This window comes from Henckelia pumila, chromosome 3, assembly GCF_033568475.1.
Source record: "Henckelia pumila isolate YLH828 chromosome 3, ASM3356847v2, whole genome shotgun sequence".
Classification (NCBI taxonomy): Eukaryota; Viridiplantae; Streptophyta; class Magnoliopsida; order Lamiales; family Gesneriaceae; genus Henckelia; species Henckelia pumila.
Genome location: NC_133122.1, coordinates 56,200,599 through 56,217,601, shown reverse-complemented (window position 1 = coordinate 56,217,601; position 17,003 = coordinate 56,200,599). Strand labels below are relative to the sequence as shown.

The following is a 17,003-nucleotide window of genomic DNA, read 5'->3' as shown; positions in this document are numbered from 1 at the left end:
TGAGCCTAGAGGCTCAACACGTTCTATCTCATAATAACAACATGAATAAAAATGATGCAACATATAATACATGCAAAATACATAATAAATAATATATATATAACCATGCATGTCTTTATACTTCATATATCATGATCATCACATAACATAGCATACATACTCATACATAAATCATCATGCATCATAGTAAGGGCATATCATTATTTAAAAATCTGAAGGTTATATCCATGTTGTGTGACGTGTCATGTCGATTGATCAATCTAAAATCAGCGTACGTGGCGGTGGAATCTCCACCTGTTGGCCCTTTCATCAGGAAAACATAATCATAATCATATGGAAAGGCAATCGGGCCTCAGTATCCCGATCCACAGTCCCGTGTCATATGGAAAGGTCTCCGGGCCTAGACATCCCATCTCCAATCCCGTAGGTTGTCACACACCCACTTCAACTCCCTTAAAATATTTTTCATTGCCCAGCATCACACATATACATATAGTATCATGCACATACATAAAATTTTTCATGATCTTATTTTCATAAAATATTGCTCGTAAATATATATTTAATTATTTAATAATAAATGTAAAAACAATATTTTTTCATACTTAAAATATTCATGCAATAATTAAATATATATTTACGGGCCATGCATAATTTTCATGGATTCGTTCAGGCTGCTGACTTCTTAGACTTAAGCCCATTAACTTTTAGACTGACCCAAAAATTCACAGACTAATCCAAAAATTCCTATGGGCCCATGAGCCCATAAAAATTATTGGGCTAACTTAAATAAAATATTTGAGGCCCAAATAAAATTATTTGGAGGCCCAAATAATTTTATAACTAATTAATTTAGCCAAAAAAACACAATAAATCAATAAATACTTAAAAATAAAAATACCCGAGCCCGGACCACCTAACCTGGACCGGACCAACCTGACATGACCCATGACCCTACTGACCTGACCCAGGACCCAGACTCGACCCGAATCTGCCCTAAAACCTAGAACCCGATCCCCCCTTTCTTGCCAAGCTGCTGCCGCGTGCAGCACCTAATTCCGGCATTTGGCCGGCCAACTCCGGCCACCAATGACCGGAGTACCACCACCCAAGTCTAGCCCACTCCCAGATGTTTCTAACAAGCCAAAAAATAGACCAAACCATCGACTATGGAGTGAGAACAACGCTCTGGAATCTTGCCCATCTGCAGCTCACGCACAGACGCGAGCATTTGCGGCGTTTTACATCGTGCGGCTTGCTCAAACCACCAATGACCATGAAACCACTTCCTAGAACTAGCCAACATCCATACGGTTCTAACCCAACAAACCATGCGCAAATCCATGGCCTGAGGAAGGAGAACAAACCCCCTTTTCTCAAAACACTGAACCTGCGCGAACCATGCACCAGAAACCAACAGCTTCATGTCTAACCATTCCAGCCCCAAACCGACTACACCACTCAACCCTAAGGACCCTAAGACACGTCCCTAACCCCGTGCCAATAGCCTGATCCGAACCATATCAGAAAAGCAAAGAAAAAACGTGAGAAAATATGGGAAAAGAACATATACGGTTCAACATGGTTGCATATTCTTTATAAAAATCTAACACACATACAATATCAATGGTTTTCATGCAAGAATCAGAATATAAAACTTAAACGGTGGCCAAAAAGAGAATTCAAACGTGCCTTGGTTGATTTTCAAAGTAGAAACGTGAATAGGGCGCGTACGGCGATCACCGGGACGAACGATCTTCAAAACTTTGATGAAATCTTCAAAAACTTGTGTGTGCGAGTGAGTTTTCTGCTGATGAACGTGAGGGAGATGGGGTAGATGGAGGATAGGGTATTCAACGTGAAGAAGGAATGAAAATATAGGCTAAAATATTATTTGGTGATTATCACAATTATTTAGAATTTTGGGAAGATAATATATCATATTTAATACAGAAAATATATAACTCTTAAAAGTTAAATAAATTATGATAGATTTTCGTAATATATATTTATATAATTTTAAAAGTCCTTCAAAAGCCTTTAAAATAACTTATTTTAGTGAAAATTGATTTCATATATATCTATATATATAAAAACTATTATTTTCTGAAAAATGATACATTAAAATCAGTGTTTTTATAACCGGACCGGTGATCGAACCGGTCTACATGGAAAAAACGGTCTAACCTGTCGGACCGTTTTAACCGGACGGTCGAATCGGAAAACCGTTTATATAATTTAATATAATAAATAATATATTTTAAATTTTAAAAAACTCAAAAATTATGTAAATAGACAAAAAAACATATATTTAACATATTTTAAAAACTAAATAAACATTTAAATATATTCAAAATATCAATTATCATTATAAATTATTTAAATAATAAATTATTTAATTTTAAAAAAACAATAATTATTAAAATAATTTTTTAAATGAAGTAAAAATTCTAAATAATAATGTATATATATATATAAATAATAAATTTAAAGTTTTAAAAATAAAAAATCTTAAATTTTCAAAAAATAAAATAAAAAAATTCGAAAAACCGGTTCAACCGGTTCAACCGGTTCAATCGGTTTTCCGGTTCTTGACCGGTCCAACCTGTGAGACCCCGATTCTAAACTCGAAAAAAAAAATTAAACATAATCGAACACGGTAAGTCGCGGGAACAAATCAATTTTTTTTTTTTTTTTAAAAAGACAAGCCTCGCGCCCGCGCGAGCTATCGCCTCGCGCGTGCGCAGGAGAAAGGGACAGTGGCCTCGAGGGAAGCTCGCGCCCGCGCGAGGAAGGGGCTCGCGCGCGCGCGGGAAAAAATACCCGAGCCACTCCAGGCAGCTCGCGCGCACGCGAGGGCAAGCCTCGCCCGCGCGCAGGCCAAACGGACAGAAAACAGGGGAACCTGGAGAAAATCAAGCCAAACACGAATCAAATCAAATCCAAGCTCCTACATACAATACAACACGAAATCAGAACATACCACAAGTTCTAAATCCTTCCCGCAATACAAAACAAGTCGAGTTCTAAAATCAGAGTTCCAACGACTCAACAAAACTAATGCAAGTTCAAAAGACTCGACCCTACGACGCGGAGTCTCACTTCTATCCATCTCACCCCAAGCTAACCAAGACGACTCGGTCCAGCTCCTGATCCTCCTGTTGCCAAGTTACACATACAAAACAAAGACAACAGCCGGAATAATCCGGTTAGAAATATAATTTCTAAGTAAAAGAGACAGACATGCAATATCAAATAAACACCTCGTATCAAAATCCACAAACATCAACAACTTCAAAGAAAAGGGATGTATGCATGACTTTAAAACTCGGGACTATCAAATCAGATAATCGAAATGTCAATCGATACTCGGTTGGGATCCCGGGGCTAAGTATTCACAACAACTCACCGACACACCCATTCGGGGTGGATGTCGCTCAACTCAACCCCTAGACTTCAGAGCAACTATAAGAAGTATTTTGGTACTTAGAAAAACTCTAAATCTAAGCCCACTTCAATATAACTCTCTAAATCGTCTAAATTCAAACGAATTGAATAATCGGCTCAATATGAATGCAAGTGTAACGAGATACTCAAACAAGTTCACACAAGCAAATAAACATTTAGTATGTGATTTTCGGGGCTCGATAATCAATCGAACTCGAGTATTCAACCCCATTCAATTCAAAGTCATCTTTTACCTTTCGAGTCCGTCGAAGATTCAAATCTGAAAATAATAACGAACTCAAATAAATAATCAATCGAAACACAAAACTTCATAACAAGGAAATTCAATCAATATACCGTCTTCAATTCTCGACACGACTCAACTTCCAAGTTCAATCCACTTCCAAGACTCCAATCCGATCTGAAAATGAAGAATATACGGATTCGGTTTCAATCCAACAACTCAAACAAACCCGGAAATGAACCGAACAAATCAACAATAATCTAAAACTCGATTTCGACGGCATAACGACTATAATCGTTCAAACCAAAAATCATCAACATCATCAAACCATCCATATCAACTTCTCAATCAACAAAACAATCCAAAATCAACCAAACTTCAACAAAATCCAACAACCCCATTTTCGAAAATAGGCTCCAAAATTCATATAAAATCCAAACTTCGTTCTTTTTCCAAACCGACTTCGAATACACGATCTATGCTAGCTCAACAACAACATACTCCAAGATTATCAATTTCTGACGACCCAACAAAAATCAAAGTTTGAATATCGTAGCAAAACTTACGTCAGAACGAAGCCCTCGTTGCGGTGATCGTGAAACTCAACTCGGAACTAAAATCTAACGGTCGGATCGTGCGAATCAGACGGAAGAAAAGCTCAAAGAATCGTCTCCCATGGCTTCCGGAGAGAGAGATCGAGAGATAGAGGGAGGGAGAAAGGAGAGTGATGGGTTGAAGTGATGGGGAGGAGGCAACTTGCATGATAATATATATAAAATCCACATTTTGCATTTCAGTCCTTTATTTCTCCAATCTTGCAAAGTAACCCCCTGCTAAATAACAAAACAATCATCAATCACTGAAAACCCTGATTATCTCGATTAAACTCAATTATAATAAAATCGGGGCATTACACAACCGGTTCTTGATCGGTTTTGACCGGTTTTGACCGGTTGGATCGGTTTTTCGGTTTTTGGAGTCGGTCCGGACCGAAGAACCGACCGGTTCTCAGTCGAACCGGTCAAACCGGCCGGTCCGGTCCGGTTCTAAAAACATTGCTTAAAATAATATTTTAAGGCTCATAAAATTATCATAAAAATATTTGGAATAAATTTCATATATCTCGTTCATCCACGGTCCCGCCTACGCGATCGAAAAACGCAAATTCTAAAAATCTCATAAATAGCATAAATGCAGGTTAAATGATAAAAATAATATTTAAATCATGCAAATAAATTCACATATTTCACATAAAGTCATTTAACTCATTTTCTAAATTTTAAAATAATTAATTTTCCTATATGCATGCGAATTTACGTAAATGAATTTCCGGGCGTTACACCAATTTCGTAAGGTTTCGTCGCTGTCTCAAAAACCCGACTTCGACAGCCGCTGTCGTTCTTCGCCGCCGATCGTTGCCGGAGTTTAGGGGAATTGTCAGTTGTTTAGACCTTTAATTTCAAGCTTTGAGGTTTTTTTTCAGTAGCTAAGGTTTCGAATTTTGGGAATTTCGATTCAATTGACATCCGATAATTGATATTTGATTTATTATTGGTTGTAGGTATTATATCGGAGTCGATTGAAGGTATTGACTATTTTTCAGAAATTATTGGGGTAATATTTCGAATTTTTAGGGTTCTTGGAATCAATATTTGTGAGACCCCGTTTCTAATCCACTAATCTCGAATAATACAACAAAATCGAACAAGAAGATCCGCGAAAAAAAACGAATCAAATTTTATTCTTTTTTTTTTTTAAACACGCGCGCCCGCGCCAACCTTAGGCGAGCCCGCGCATGACACTCCGCCGGCCACGCGTGCCCGCGCGATGATCCTCGCGCGCCCGCGCACAGCCCTCGGGCAGAAATCCCTTTTGCTGCACAATGAGGCGCGCCCGCGTGTGCCTCTAGGGTTGCTGAAACCTGGACCAGAAATATTAACTCCACAAGCTCAATACAATACTTCAAACAACCAAGGTTCCAACCATTGCTTAAACATGAAATCATGAGCTTGAAACACCAACAAAATGAGGTTAACAATACAAGTTCGACGACATAATTCGATCGACTAATCAAACCAATACAAGTCCAAAAGGCACAACCCTATGACACACGGTGTCTCACTTCTATCATTCTCACCCCGAGCTAACCCAAACGACTTGATCCTGCTCCTGATCCTCCTGTTGCCAAGTACACATACAAACAAAGACAACAGCCGGATAAACCGGTTAGAAATATAATTTCTAAGTAAAAGAGACAGACATGAAATATCAGATAAACATCTCATAACGAAAAGTATCAATCAATAACAATTCAAAATGAGAATGAATGTATGCATGACTTAAAAACTCGAGATTATCAAGTCAGATAATCAAAATATCGATCGGTACTCGGTTGGGATCCCGGGGTCAAGTCATTACAACAACACACCTACACACCCTTTTGGGGTAGATGTCGCACAACTCAAACCCCTAGACTTCAGAGCAACTATAAGAAGTATTCTGGCACTTGGAAAAACTCGAAATCCAAAGCCACTTCAATATAGCTCCCTAAAACGTATATCTTCAAAACGAATCGAATAATCGGCTCAATATGAATGCAAGTGTAAACAATTTATCAATCAAGTTCACACAAGCAATTAACATGCAGTATGTGATTTTCGGGACTCGAGAATAAATCGAACTCGAGTATTCTACCTCATTCGTATCAATGTCGACTTTTACCTTTCAAGTCCGTCGAGGATTCAAATCTGAAAATAACAACGAACTCAAATAAATAATCAATCGAATCACAACAAATTGAAACAAGGAAAACTCAATCAATATACCGTCTTCGATTCTCAATTCGATCAACTCCCAAGTTCGATCCAAATCCGAAACTCCAATCCAAATCTGAAAATGAAGATTATACGGATTCGGTGTCAATCCAACAACTCAAAAAAACCCGGAATTGAACCAAACAAACAACCGATAAACCAAAACTCGATTTCGACGGCATAACGGCTATAATCGGTCAAACCAAAAATCATCAACATCATCAAACCATTCTATACCATCCATATCAACTTCTCAACCAACAAATCAATCAAAATCCAACCAAAATCCAACACCTAAAATCCAAACTTCGTTCTTTTTCCAAACCGAATTCGAATAAACGATCTAAGCTAACTCAATAACAACATACTCGAAGATTATCAAATTCTAACAACCCAACAAAAATCAAAGTTCGAAGATCGTAGCAAAACTTACGTCAGAACGAAGCCCTCGTTGCAGTGATCGTGAAACTCAACTCGGAATAAAAATCTAACGGTCGGATCGAGCGAATCAGACGAAAGAAAAGCTTGAAGAAGCGTCTCCCATGGCTTCTCGCTTCAGTACGTACGAAAGGAGGAGGAGAGGAGAGGGTAAAGTGATGGTGAAGTGATGGGGAGAACAACTTGCATGAGATAATAATAAAATCCAACTTTTGCATTTCGGTCCCTGAAACTCCCAATTTAATTCGATTCAATCCCGGCTCAATAAATTTCTAAAATAATTAATAATCAATTCTGTTAATCACGAGAAATAATAATTTCAGGGCCTTACAATATTTGAGATATTTTTTTGGTAACTTAAGTGTTGGTTAAGGTACGTATGAGCTGTTTATATTACGACGCCTATAATGGCATGTAATAATATTAAGTATTTTGTAATGAGTGATAACGTGCTTTATGTGCTTATGTGGATTATATGATTGCATTCACTCATTTATAATTTTTCATAGCACGTTGAGCCTTGACTCCTTTTATTGCTATTGATATTGATCTCTTGAGATGTATTGAGTTATCATGAAGCGAGTGACATTGTTTAGTGCACTCCTGAGATAGCATGAGGCACGGACAGGTAGCTCCTGTCTTCCTCCGATGCTACGTACGACACTCCTGATGACAGCATGAGGCTGGACGGGTCGCTCCTGTCACCCTCCGATGCTACGTGTATGGATTAGCAGTGATGATTCGAGGTTTGCTGCATTCCTGACACGGGTGGCCACTGAGATTATTGTGATACGATTATTTGGACTCCATTTGGTATCCCTTATTCCATTGATACCTGTCACGCATTGCATTGCATTTCATTGCATTGTACTTGATTTTATTTATGTCAGTTATATTTGTCGTAATTTTTTTAGTTCGTCCTACTGGAGTCTGACCCCTGTTTTCTTTTTATGTTGTGGTTGTTTGTGATTCCATAGCAGGTTATCCAGGGGGATGTGACGTATCTGGTGGAGCGTCATCTAGTGGTACCCAGTGAGACGAGCGTGGAGTCAAGTTCCCAGATATATGTATATATCAGTTTAGCGAGTTTTATATTTGGCGGGGTGATGCCCTGTGTATCTGTATCGATAGTTTTGGACTTTGTTTTGGATTGTTATTTGTGTGATCGATCCTTGCCGGCTGTGCATGTGTTTAGTCCTGGCCAGTGCGGCTATAGGTGTGTAAATTGGTGTTGTGTCTCTATTTTCGAGTATATATTGCTGATTGTGTTGTACAGGTTTTTGGGATGTCCTATTTACGAATAGGTCATGCCGAATTTTTTGTAGGCCCAAAACGCAAATTTTTAACTCGTTTTTGCTGTTTACATTAATTAATCATGGTTTTTTGCTCATTAAATATAAATCAGGACACGGGCCCTTTCAGCGGCACCTTGGGTTTTGGCCGATTTGAAATGGAGGGAGGAAGAAGAAAGAGGAGTGGTCGAGGAGAGAGAAAATATAATTTTTTGCCACGGTTTTATAACAACCGTGGCAAAATATAATTTTATATTAAATGAATTCATTAATTTTGCCACGGTTTTTTAATATCCGTGGCAATATTTTCACGGTTTAAGAAACCGTGGAAAAATATAATTTTATATTAAATGAATTCATTAATTTTGCCACGATTGCATAAAACCATGGCAATATTTTCACGGTTTATTAACCGTGGCAATATTGCCACCGTTGATTTAAACCGTGACAAATATAATGCTATTTTATTTAACGAATGGAATGCAATTTGCCACGATTAAACGAAAACCGTGGTAAAATTATTGCCACGGTTTGTATAAACCGTGGGAAAGTGCAACGGATTACTGCGAAGCCGTAGCAATACCTTTTCCACGGTTTGTAATCGTGGCAAATTGCGACGGTTGAATTTAACCGTGGAAAATCTATTGCCACGGTTTATGTAACCGGGGCAAAATACCACGGTTTTCATTAACCGTTGAAACTTGTCACGGTTTAAAATAAACCGTGGCAAAGTCCGGATTTTTTTTGTAGTGGTAATGAATGTATTTAATTATTTGTAAATTGTATAATGCGGTTGAAGAGTGTTTCAGGTTTGATATTTTTTTGCCACATATGTTAGCAAAGTAAATGAATAATTAGTGAGGGAATAAAAATAAAATGGATCGGTTATTCGTAGCCTAGAAGATAAGTATGCTACAAGATAGACATTCTTTTCTTCTTTACAAATCCGATTCTGTTAAATATTTTAAATTCTAGCAACTATACAGTAAAAAGTTCAAAAATCAAAACATTAATCGAAATCATATCAACAATAATCAGCAACAACATTTTTAGTTCTTGTAAATGAATGCTTGACATTCTTCCCCTTTCTGCTCATGAATGAGCACACGACATACTTCACTAGTTGGCGTCAGTTTTAGGAGGATAAAGTTCCCAAAGCGAAATACTTGTATCTTCTGAAGATGAAGCCGGTAGTTTGCTATTGCCTATTAGACGAGAATGAAACGGCATTGCATGTGGCATCATGATATTTCAATATGGCCAAAGCATTTCCTTTGCGATAGTCATATATCCTCACACGGTGATCCCAGCCAGCAGTCGCTAATATTTTATCATCTGGCCGGATTGAGGATCCGGTTATTCCAGGCCTCTCCAAAATAATTTATTTCTTGGCTAAACATGATCCCATTGAAGGATCCAATTTAAACATCACTATTTTTTCGTCGGCAGATGTAGAGATCCCCCCTCCACATGAATAGTCGACACACAAGCTTAGAACTGGTTCTGAATGAAATTTTATACACGACACTGGATAGGATGGATTCCTTACATCCCACCAAACCATGGAACCGTCTTCATAGCCAGATATAACATTTATGTATCCTTGGGATTCAGAAGGTAAAAAATGTTCGAACAGCCATACACATTCCTCTACCCTTTGTAGAATAATTTGATCCTGTGGAGGAATGAGATAGCTTGACAAGGTTTGTAGCTGCATCGACATCCCATATCTCAAACACAGATGAATCTTCCCCAGCTACAGCAGCATACCTAACTCCTACTACTTCCTTGTCACCTTCAATCAATGTCAAGTTTCCCATTTCACTAGCCGCAACCTCGCTTTCCGGGCTATACTCGACGAGTCCATTGATCTTAGCACTGGGGTTTTGCAAAACCGAAAGCTTGCAAAAGTGATGAGAACTGGTATTGAATGTAGACACCGGGATTCTGGACAAGCCTCCTTCTCCAATATCCCAACACTTGACCGTTCCATCACGTCCCTGACTAATAACCCTGTTCTCTCCAACAGAAACTACAGTCATAATCCCATGAGCTGCACCGTGCACCCATGAAGAAGAAACAGTTCGATGTTGGACAGTATCCCATATGCGCAATTCACCATCTGCAGCACCTGTGAATAAGATATTTTTGGAGAGATGAAACGAAACATCGGTGACTGAAGCACGATGGCCTCTGAGAACAGCCACCGGATCAGGGGGAGGACGCTTGCTCATTCTTTATTCACAGTTGTTTCAGTTCAGCAATATATCAAACACTTTCGCTTCAACGGGTTAAATAATGTTTTTACACAACCAAAGGCACCTCAACTTAGTGGCATCTTTCAACTCTGACAGCACCAAAATGCAATTTCTTTGCTGCTTACTTCCTGCCAAAAGGAAATAAAATTTAAATTAAATAATATAAACAAGACTTAAACTTTAAAGTTGTATAAAAAAAATAATGAAATAAATTATCAAACTAAGTAAATACATATATCTATTGTTTAGAAATTTTAATATGAAAAACTTTGTTTTTAATTATCTAGATGAGTAAATATTTAAGTTGAAATGTGTTGTATTCAAAGTTAAAGAATGAGGAGAGAAATTGTCAACAAGTCAATGTCAAGTTCCACAAAATCTGAAACAGCAACAACTTTTTGAATTTGCAAATCTGAACTCAAAACTCACAGATGAACAACTTATTTCATTACAAATAAAGGAAGAAATTCAAATCCATCCATACATTTGCTGCTCAAATATCATATGATATAACAAATAAAATGCATTGACTAAATATTCATTGCACGTACATCATCATACATTGAATTATTGAAACGGGTAACTATCACCCAAAGAATGCAGCATGAACTGTCACATAGTACCTAACACTTAACTAAATATACTTGGTACATGCTTATATCTATTTCAGTCTCCATATACATAATTTTCCCAAAACTTGGTTATAGCTGCCATGACTTATGAGGATCAGAAAAAACTAATCTGCTCCAACATGCAAAATTCACTCTTTTATATATTAAAATTTCCGTTACCCTGGATTAAAAAAGAAATTTGTTATCCTGACAGAGACCTGTCACCAATTCATACCATTTTAAATTCAACAGAAATCTTAACTTCTAAACCTAAATGGTATGAAATCAGTCTCACAGCTGCATCATTTCTTTTCAAGAGTCAATTTTGTACCACGTAATAGCAATTAAACTCATTAAAAAAAATCGGCAAATAGATCACACCACATTTCGTTTTACTTATTTCCAAGAGAGAGCTATTGGTGATTAAAAAGCTATTAAAGCCTTTAAGCAGAAAATATCATCCGATTTTTCCATCGTTTGTAGTTGTTTTACCTTCTTTGCTCTGCCTCGTTGTCCTATCCATCCATTTCAACACCATCCTCATTCTCTATCATCAGCCGCTGATTTATTCTACCAAAAAGATTTAATTTTGAGAGAAGGGCAACCGCCGCGACGTGAGATGCGATGAGTGGGTAGACGGCGGCGAGAAGAGCTGCATGACCGAGTGGACTCATCTCTTGTAACATCTTTTCTTTCTTTTGTGGGCTTAAAGATCTTTTCTATTTTGGGCTTCATTTCATTAAAGATTGTAAGATCTTTTATTTTGTGGGCTTAATTTCATTAAAGATTATAAACTTTTTCTTTAGTGGGCTTCATTAATTTGAACTCAGGACTCTCTTCCGTGGGCTTAATTTCATTAAAAATTGTAACATAATATTTATGTTCCTTTACTAAAAAAATTACTGAACAACAAATTTCTTAAATTTTATATAATTTTTTTTGAAAAATAAATAAAAACAAGCCAACAAGGGACAAAGGTGCAGTATGATTTCTTTCATGTCGAAAAACAATATATTTTACTTTTGTAATTGTAATTGTAACGGTGGTTGAAGGGAATGCAGCAAAGTGGGGATATCTAACACTGCATTAGAGACAAATGAACATAATATACAAGGAAACTGACCCCAGAGAAGCGTACGTTGGTTATTAAATAGAATGACACGTATAATAAAACCAGACAAAGTATCAGTGTAGCCCACAAACACGATTCTTGATTCTTCAAGGGTGTGACTAATTGGGATCTGATACGACTGAGACTTGCTCCTTTGGAAAGATCAGAAGAAACTTCTAGATTTTATCCAGCTTCTCTGCCTTGATGACCGGGTTGGCCTTGGCGATAGCATCCTGCCCTGCACTGCGGTAATCGAAGGGGCACTCGTGTTTGTCAGAATACCGATGAGTCCCGCAGAAAATATTACCACAACGGCAGCTAAATCCAGTTAGGCCAATCCGTTTCTTGCAAGTGCTGCATCGGTTAGGACCCTCCTTTGACTTGGAGTTGACAGACGCAGCAGAATTCAGAGTGTTAAACAATGGAGCAGGTTTTGCCTCTCCTTCTACCAAATCAATTTCAACAGATGCAGAGTCTACAAGTGAAGATTCATCGTCATTGCCACTGGATGATCCTTTGACGATGTTTTCTAATGATGATGCCGCAAGTTGAGCATGTTCTTGTTTTGATATCAGATCCTTGTAACACTTGGAGCACATGTTCATGTTCCCTGAACTCCCGAAGAAACCACAGTTGTTAACACATAGAATTGGGCCCTCTGGAGCAGTCTGGAATCCCATTTCATCATGCTCCATCTTGGTAATATCTGCTGCATGGAAATAACAAAAATGTTACTGATATCATAATACATAAGCACCTTTACACAAAGAGACGAGGAAAGAGTGATCCAACAAGAACGTTTTCTCTTTTCTGCATCTGTCGACATGGACAATACATGTACATTTGTCGAAAAATATTCTGCTAAAGTTTTCACACCAGCCCAAACGATCAGCATAAGCGAGCATTAGTATGTAATGATGGATTTAGAAACAATATTTAGAGCAGTTCATTGGTCTGAACTGTAGTTCGAGTGTCAAAACCGAACAGTGAGTCTTTTATAAAGTTCAAACAAGTCATTATAAGCCTCGTTGGTCAAATAAAGGCAATTTCATGTCTCTGATATTCTTTAGCCCCTTTGGAACTTTTGTTTTGATAAATAAACACAAAATAATTTATACAAGTACTGCTGAAATTTAACATTTAATGATATATCTAACCGTAAGCTCCCCAAGACTTATCATTTAATCAAATCACCATTCCAAGCCGGATAGAGAATCAAACGGAACCATTTCTAAGATAGAATAATAGATTAAAAGGCACCATTTCAGAGGTAAATGAAAGATTCAATCTTTACCCAAAACATGTTCAAAACACACAATATTGGCCTAATCTCCTCGAAAGTAACAAATCCCAGTGCACAAAAGTCTTTAAAACGAACCACAAACAGCTAAAACAGCTGAAGACGCCAAGGTTTTTCTTTTCTTTTTCTTGCTTTTTCTTGTTCTTTTAAAATCAACAACAATATGATAAAGGTGATCTTAATTAAATTGCATAAAAATGATGAACCGCGAACGCAAAAGAAGCAGCGTAATTAGGCATACCATAATTCAAAGAAAAAAATTAAATTAAATTAAACACCCAAACCTTTCTCAGGCAACACCCACATACAAACATATGGGTTGAGGGGGAAAACCCAAAAGCAAAATAAACCATAATCGACAGATCCATCCACGATGCTACAAAAACACACATAATAGCACAACGAAAACATTAAAAGAAAAAGAATCAGAAGAAAAAAACTGACCGTGGAATGCAAGAGACAGGAAAAGAGAGAGCTTTTTCTTGTTTTTGGCAAAGCTTGGACGTACGAATTTGTTGAATGAAATTTATTATGGGCGAAAAAATTAACGAAATTAATATGTGTGATAGAATTTTCCCAAATTGTCAAAAGATGAAAGAGATTGGGGGAAGGAAGAAGAGTATTGCTTGGACTTTTCCTTGGCAACAATTATTCTCCAACGAACATTAATGTTTCTTGATTAGGTGAAGTGGTGGTGGATGATTCTTGTTTGTAGAGGAAAAACAGAAATAAAGCTATGGGGTTGGTTTTTAAAATTTTATATAATAAAAATTTTATTAATGAGCGTTGATGCTTGCTGTGTTTGTCCACTCTGTTCATCAGGTCTCTAAATTTTAATTAATTTTTGTGGATCAGAAACATTATATATTTCTTTTTCACTATTTTGGTACTGATTTTTAATAATTTTTTTGAGAGGTAGTTATTTTTAATTAAAATTTATTTGTTTGCTAGCGCGACTCATTTTATCATTATTATTACCATTATTTATCATTATTATTTATCATTATTATTACCATTATCATCATCATCATTATTATTTAAGACGTGAGAACTCGCTGTGGCTAGCGCACTGATAGCCTGCAAATTGCGTTAGTCAAATAAATCGCACCAGATAAGTCATGTGCGACAGACTAGCCTAAAAGATGTTGGACTATTGGTAAGATTTCAGGAGAAATCGAACTTATGACCTTTGGTGGAGTGCTCACATACCCTATCAACCAGAAAACCCCTTGAACCTGTATGTTATTATTGAATTGACGTGACAAAAAAAAAAAAAATGCTTCCTAAAAACTGTTACGAACAATACCTAATTTTGTTATATTGTGTTACATATATATGGTTTTGCGCCATGTATCTTGTGTATGGCTAGACATTAGAATAGTTGTATACTTGTATTGGAGATTCCGGATTCGTTAGGCTCTAAAATTACATTATCGAGTATATGTTTTTTAGCATTATCTTAGATTACTTGTTTGAGATTAACCAAATTTTAAAGATTTACATTTATTACATTTATTTATAAAAGAGTGGCCGTATGGGTTTAGTACATGCCGCACGCATGGCTCTACCCTGTGGGTGATGTGTAATCTCATGATTGGTCAAAATTAGTGGGTCTTACATAGGACCTACTAATTTTAACCAATCATGGGCCGCCACGTCATCCACAGACCACTATCCTACGGGCAGCATCTACTCAACCGGCCGTATGATCCTACTATCCTAGCTAGCTTTCGTTTGCTGAAATACCATATATATGCCACCTTCAGTTTCGTGCTAAACCTCATAAATAATAAATGTTATAAAAGGTAAGCAGGTGAATTTTTATCTGCTATTATTATACTTGCACATCTCCGCAAATGGAATCAATAGGTTGTTAAATATATTAAATAATTAAAATATAAAATTAACAACTCCATAAATTCTTTGCCCTCCTACTCCTAGCACCTTCCCTTTCCTTGCAATCCACCACCATACCACATATTTTTAAATTGAATTAAATAAATAAATATATTTTATTTGTGTAGTGTGTGTTGCGGTCAAGACAAGGAAATTTAGGATAATGACGTATAAACCACCAAAGGTAGCTAGAGTTCCTAAATGATATATATTTTCAATTTTTACAATGATAAATTTATTTTAAAAATCTCACCACATTTATTTATTTCTCTCTTAAACATAACCTACTTAAATAATCTCGTCATAATTATATTTATTTTAATATATAATGATATTATTAATCAGGACCCGATAACCGGACTGGACCAAAATAAAAAGCATTAGGCCGCCCAATAAACTGGCCCATGAAATTCCGGACGGTCCGTACCTGGTTCGGGCTTTCTCTAGATATCGGTTTACATTCAATAATAAATTATAATATTAATTCACTGGTATTAATTAATAACAAATACTAATAAGTAGACATAGTCACTCTCAAAAAAAAAAAGGTAGATATATATAGTCATAATTATAACAAAATTTGGGTAATACTTCATAAATTTAGTAATGATCTTTGTTTGATTTTTCAAAAGCGAATGACATTTGAACTTTTGGAGAAAGAATTAAATCGAAGTTTTTAAAATTTTCAGATCAGTCAACTATAAGTTCTGTTCGAGGATCCCGACATTATTGTCTCTTATAAGTTGGACTAAGATCATCCCATTTTTCGAAAAAAAAAAATCAATCCATTATACGCATGCATGCAAGTTCAGCCCAATAAACCCCCTACACTATTTATCGAATAAATTATGGTTAATTTATTCATGGTTCGTTTTGTTTTTCTAAATATACTGAAATGAATAAGAAATGACTATTTTTTTATATATAAAAAAAGACACGTATCCACAAAATAGGGTCTTCACACATATATATAAAAAAAGTACGTGGCTCAATTCAGACCAACAAATAATATTATTTACTGAAAATAAACTTAAAAAGAAATTTCTGTCCTTTTCAGCTTTGTAATGGCATTGGCTGCCCCTAGACCTGGCCACGGTCCGGGTCGGACCCGTCGGGTCTGGGTTGTCATTTAGCCAACCCTTAATCGGCCTGCCAATGGCCGGTTTCGATCCGGGTCGGTGAACTGGCGGTTCCGGTCCGGGTCCGGTTAACCGCCGGTTCAGGGTCCGGGCCAAACCGTGCCATTTTTTTTTAAAAAAAAAAATTTGCAGCGCCCCAGCGCTGCAGCGCTGGGGGCGCTAAACCTTCGAATTAAATTCGAAGGGGCAGCGCCAATGCAGTGCTGGGGCACTGCACCTTCGAAATTTAATTTTTTTAAAATTTTTAAACAAATTTTTAATAAGACATATTCTTTAAATAATCTCAATCAAATATTTCATATCTCCATAATGAAAATCTATTATATTTATTAAATAAACAATATATTAGAATTTCACATCTTAATATCTTATGACTTAATATTACAAATCTATTACATTTTATTCTACTTCACTCGCATTTCCTCCCGTCGTAGTTTCGGATGTTCTTTCGGTA

At 36.7% G+C, this 17,003-nt stretch overlaps 1 protein-coding gene and 1 pseudogene across 4 annotated transcripts; both read right to left on the bottom strand.

The window, feature by feature from the left end:
• Window positions 1-9,173: 9,173 nt before the first annotated feature.
• LOC140892727 (protein DECREASED SIZE EXCLUSION LIMIT 1-like) lies at window positions 9,174-11,740 on the bottom strand (annotated as a pseudogene).
• Window positions 11,741-12,072: 332 nt separating this feature from the next.
• LOC140890897 (zinc finger A20 and AN1 domain-containing stress-associated protein 8-like) lies at window positions 12,073-14,209 on the bottom strand. 4 transcript variants are annotated; one of them, XM_073299050.1, is made up of 2 exons: window positions 13,959-14,209; window positions 12,073-12,923 (listed from the first exon to the last, which is right to left on the bottom strand). In XM_073299050.1, the coding sequence occupies exon 2, from the start codon at window positions 12,907-12,909 to the stop codon at window positions 12,391-12,393; it is 519 nt and encodes a 172-aa protein (XP_073155151.1). In that variant the 5' UTR covers window positions 12,910-12,923; window positions 13,959-14,209; the 3' UTR covers window positions 12,073-12,390. The 4 variants fall into 4 exon arrangements, with proteins under 4 accessions (XP_073155151.1, XP_073155150.1, XP_073155148.1 ...); XM_073299049.1 differs by having other exon boundaries at window positions 12,073-12,920; window positions 13,959-14,208; XM_073299047.1 differs by lacking the exon at window positions 13,959-14,209 and adding an exon at window positions 13,799-13,949 and having other exon boundaries at window positions 12,073-12,920.
• Window positions 14,210-17,003: the final 2,794 nt, after the last annotated feature.

What these genes read in the sequence shown, in the direction of transcription:
- LOC140890897 (XM_073299047.1), bottom strand. Translation starts at nt 13,925, where the DNA reads ATGTTTTCGTTGTGCTATTATGTGTGTTTTTGTAGCATCGTGGATGGA. An exon ending in GTGGGTGTTGCCTGAGAAAG is followed by an intron (nt 12,921 to 13,798) that starts GTTTGGGTGTTT and finishes TCCATGCAGCAG; the next exon opens with ATATTACCAAGATGGAGCAT.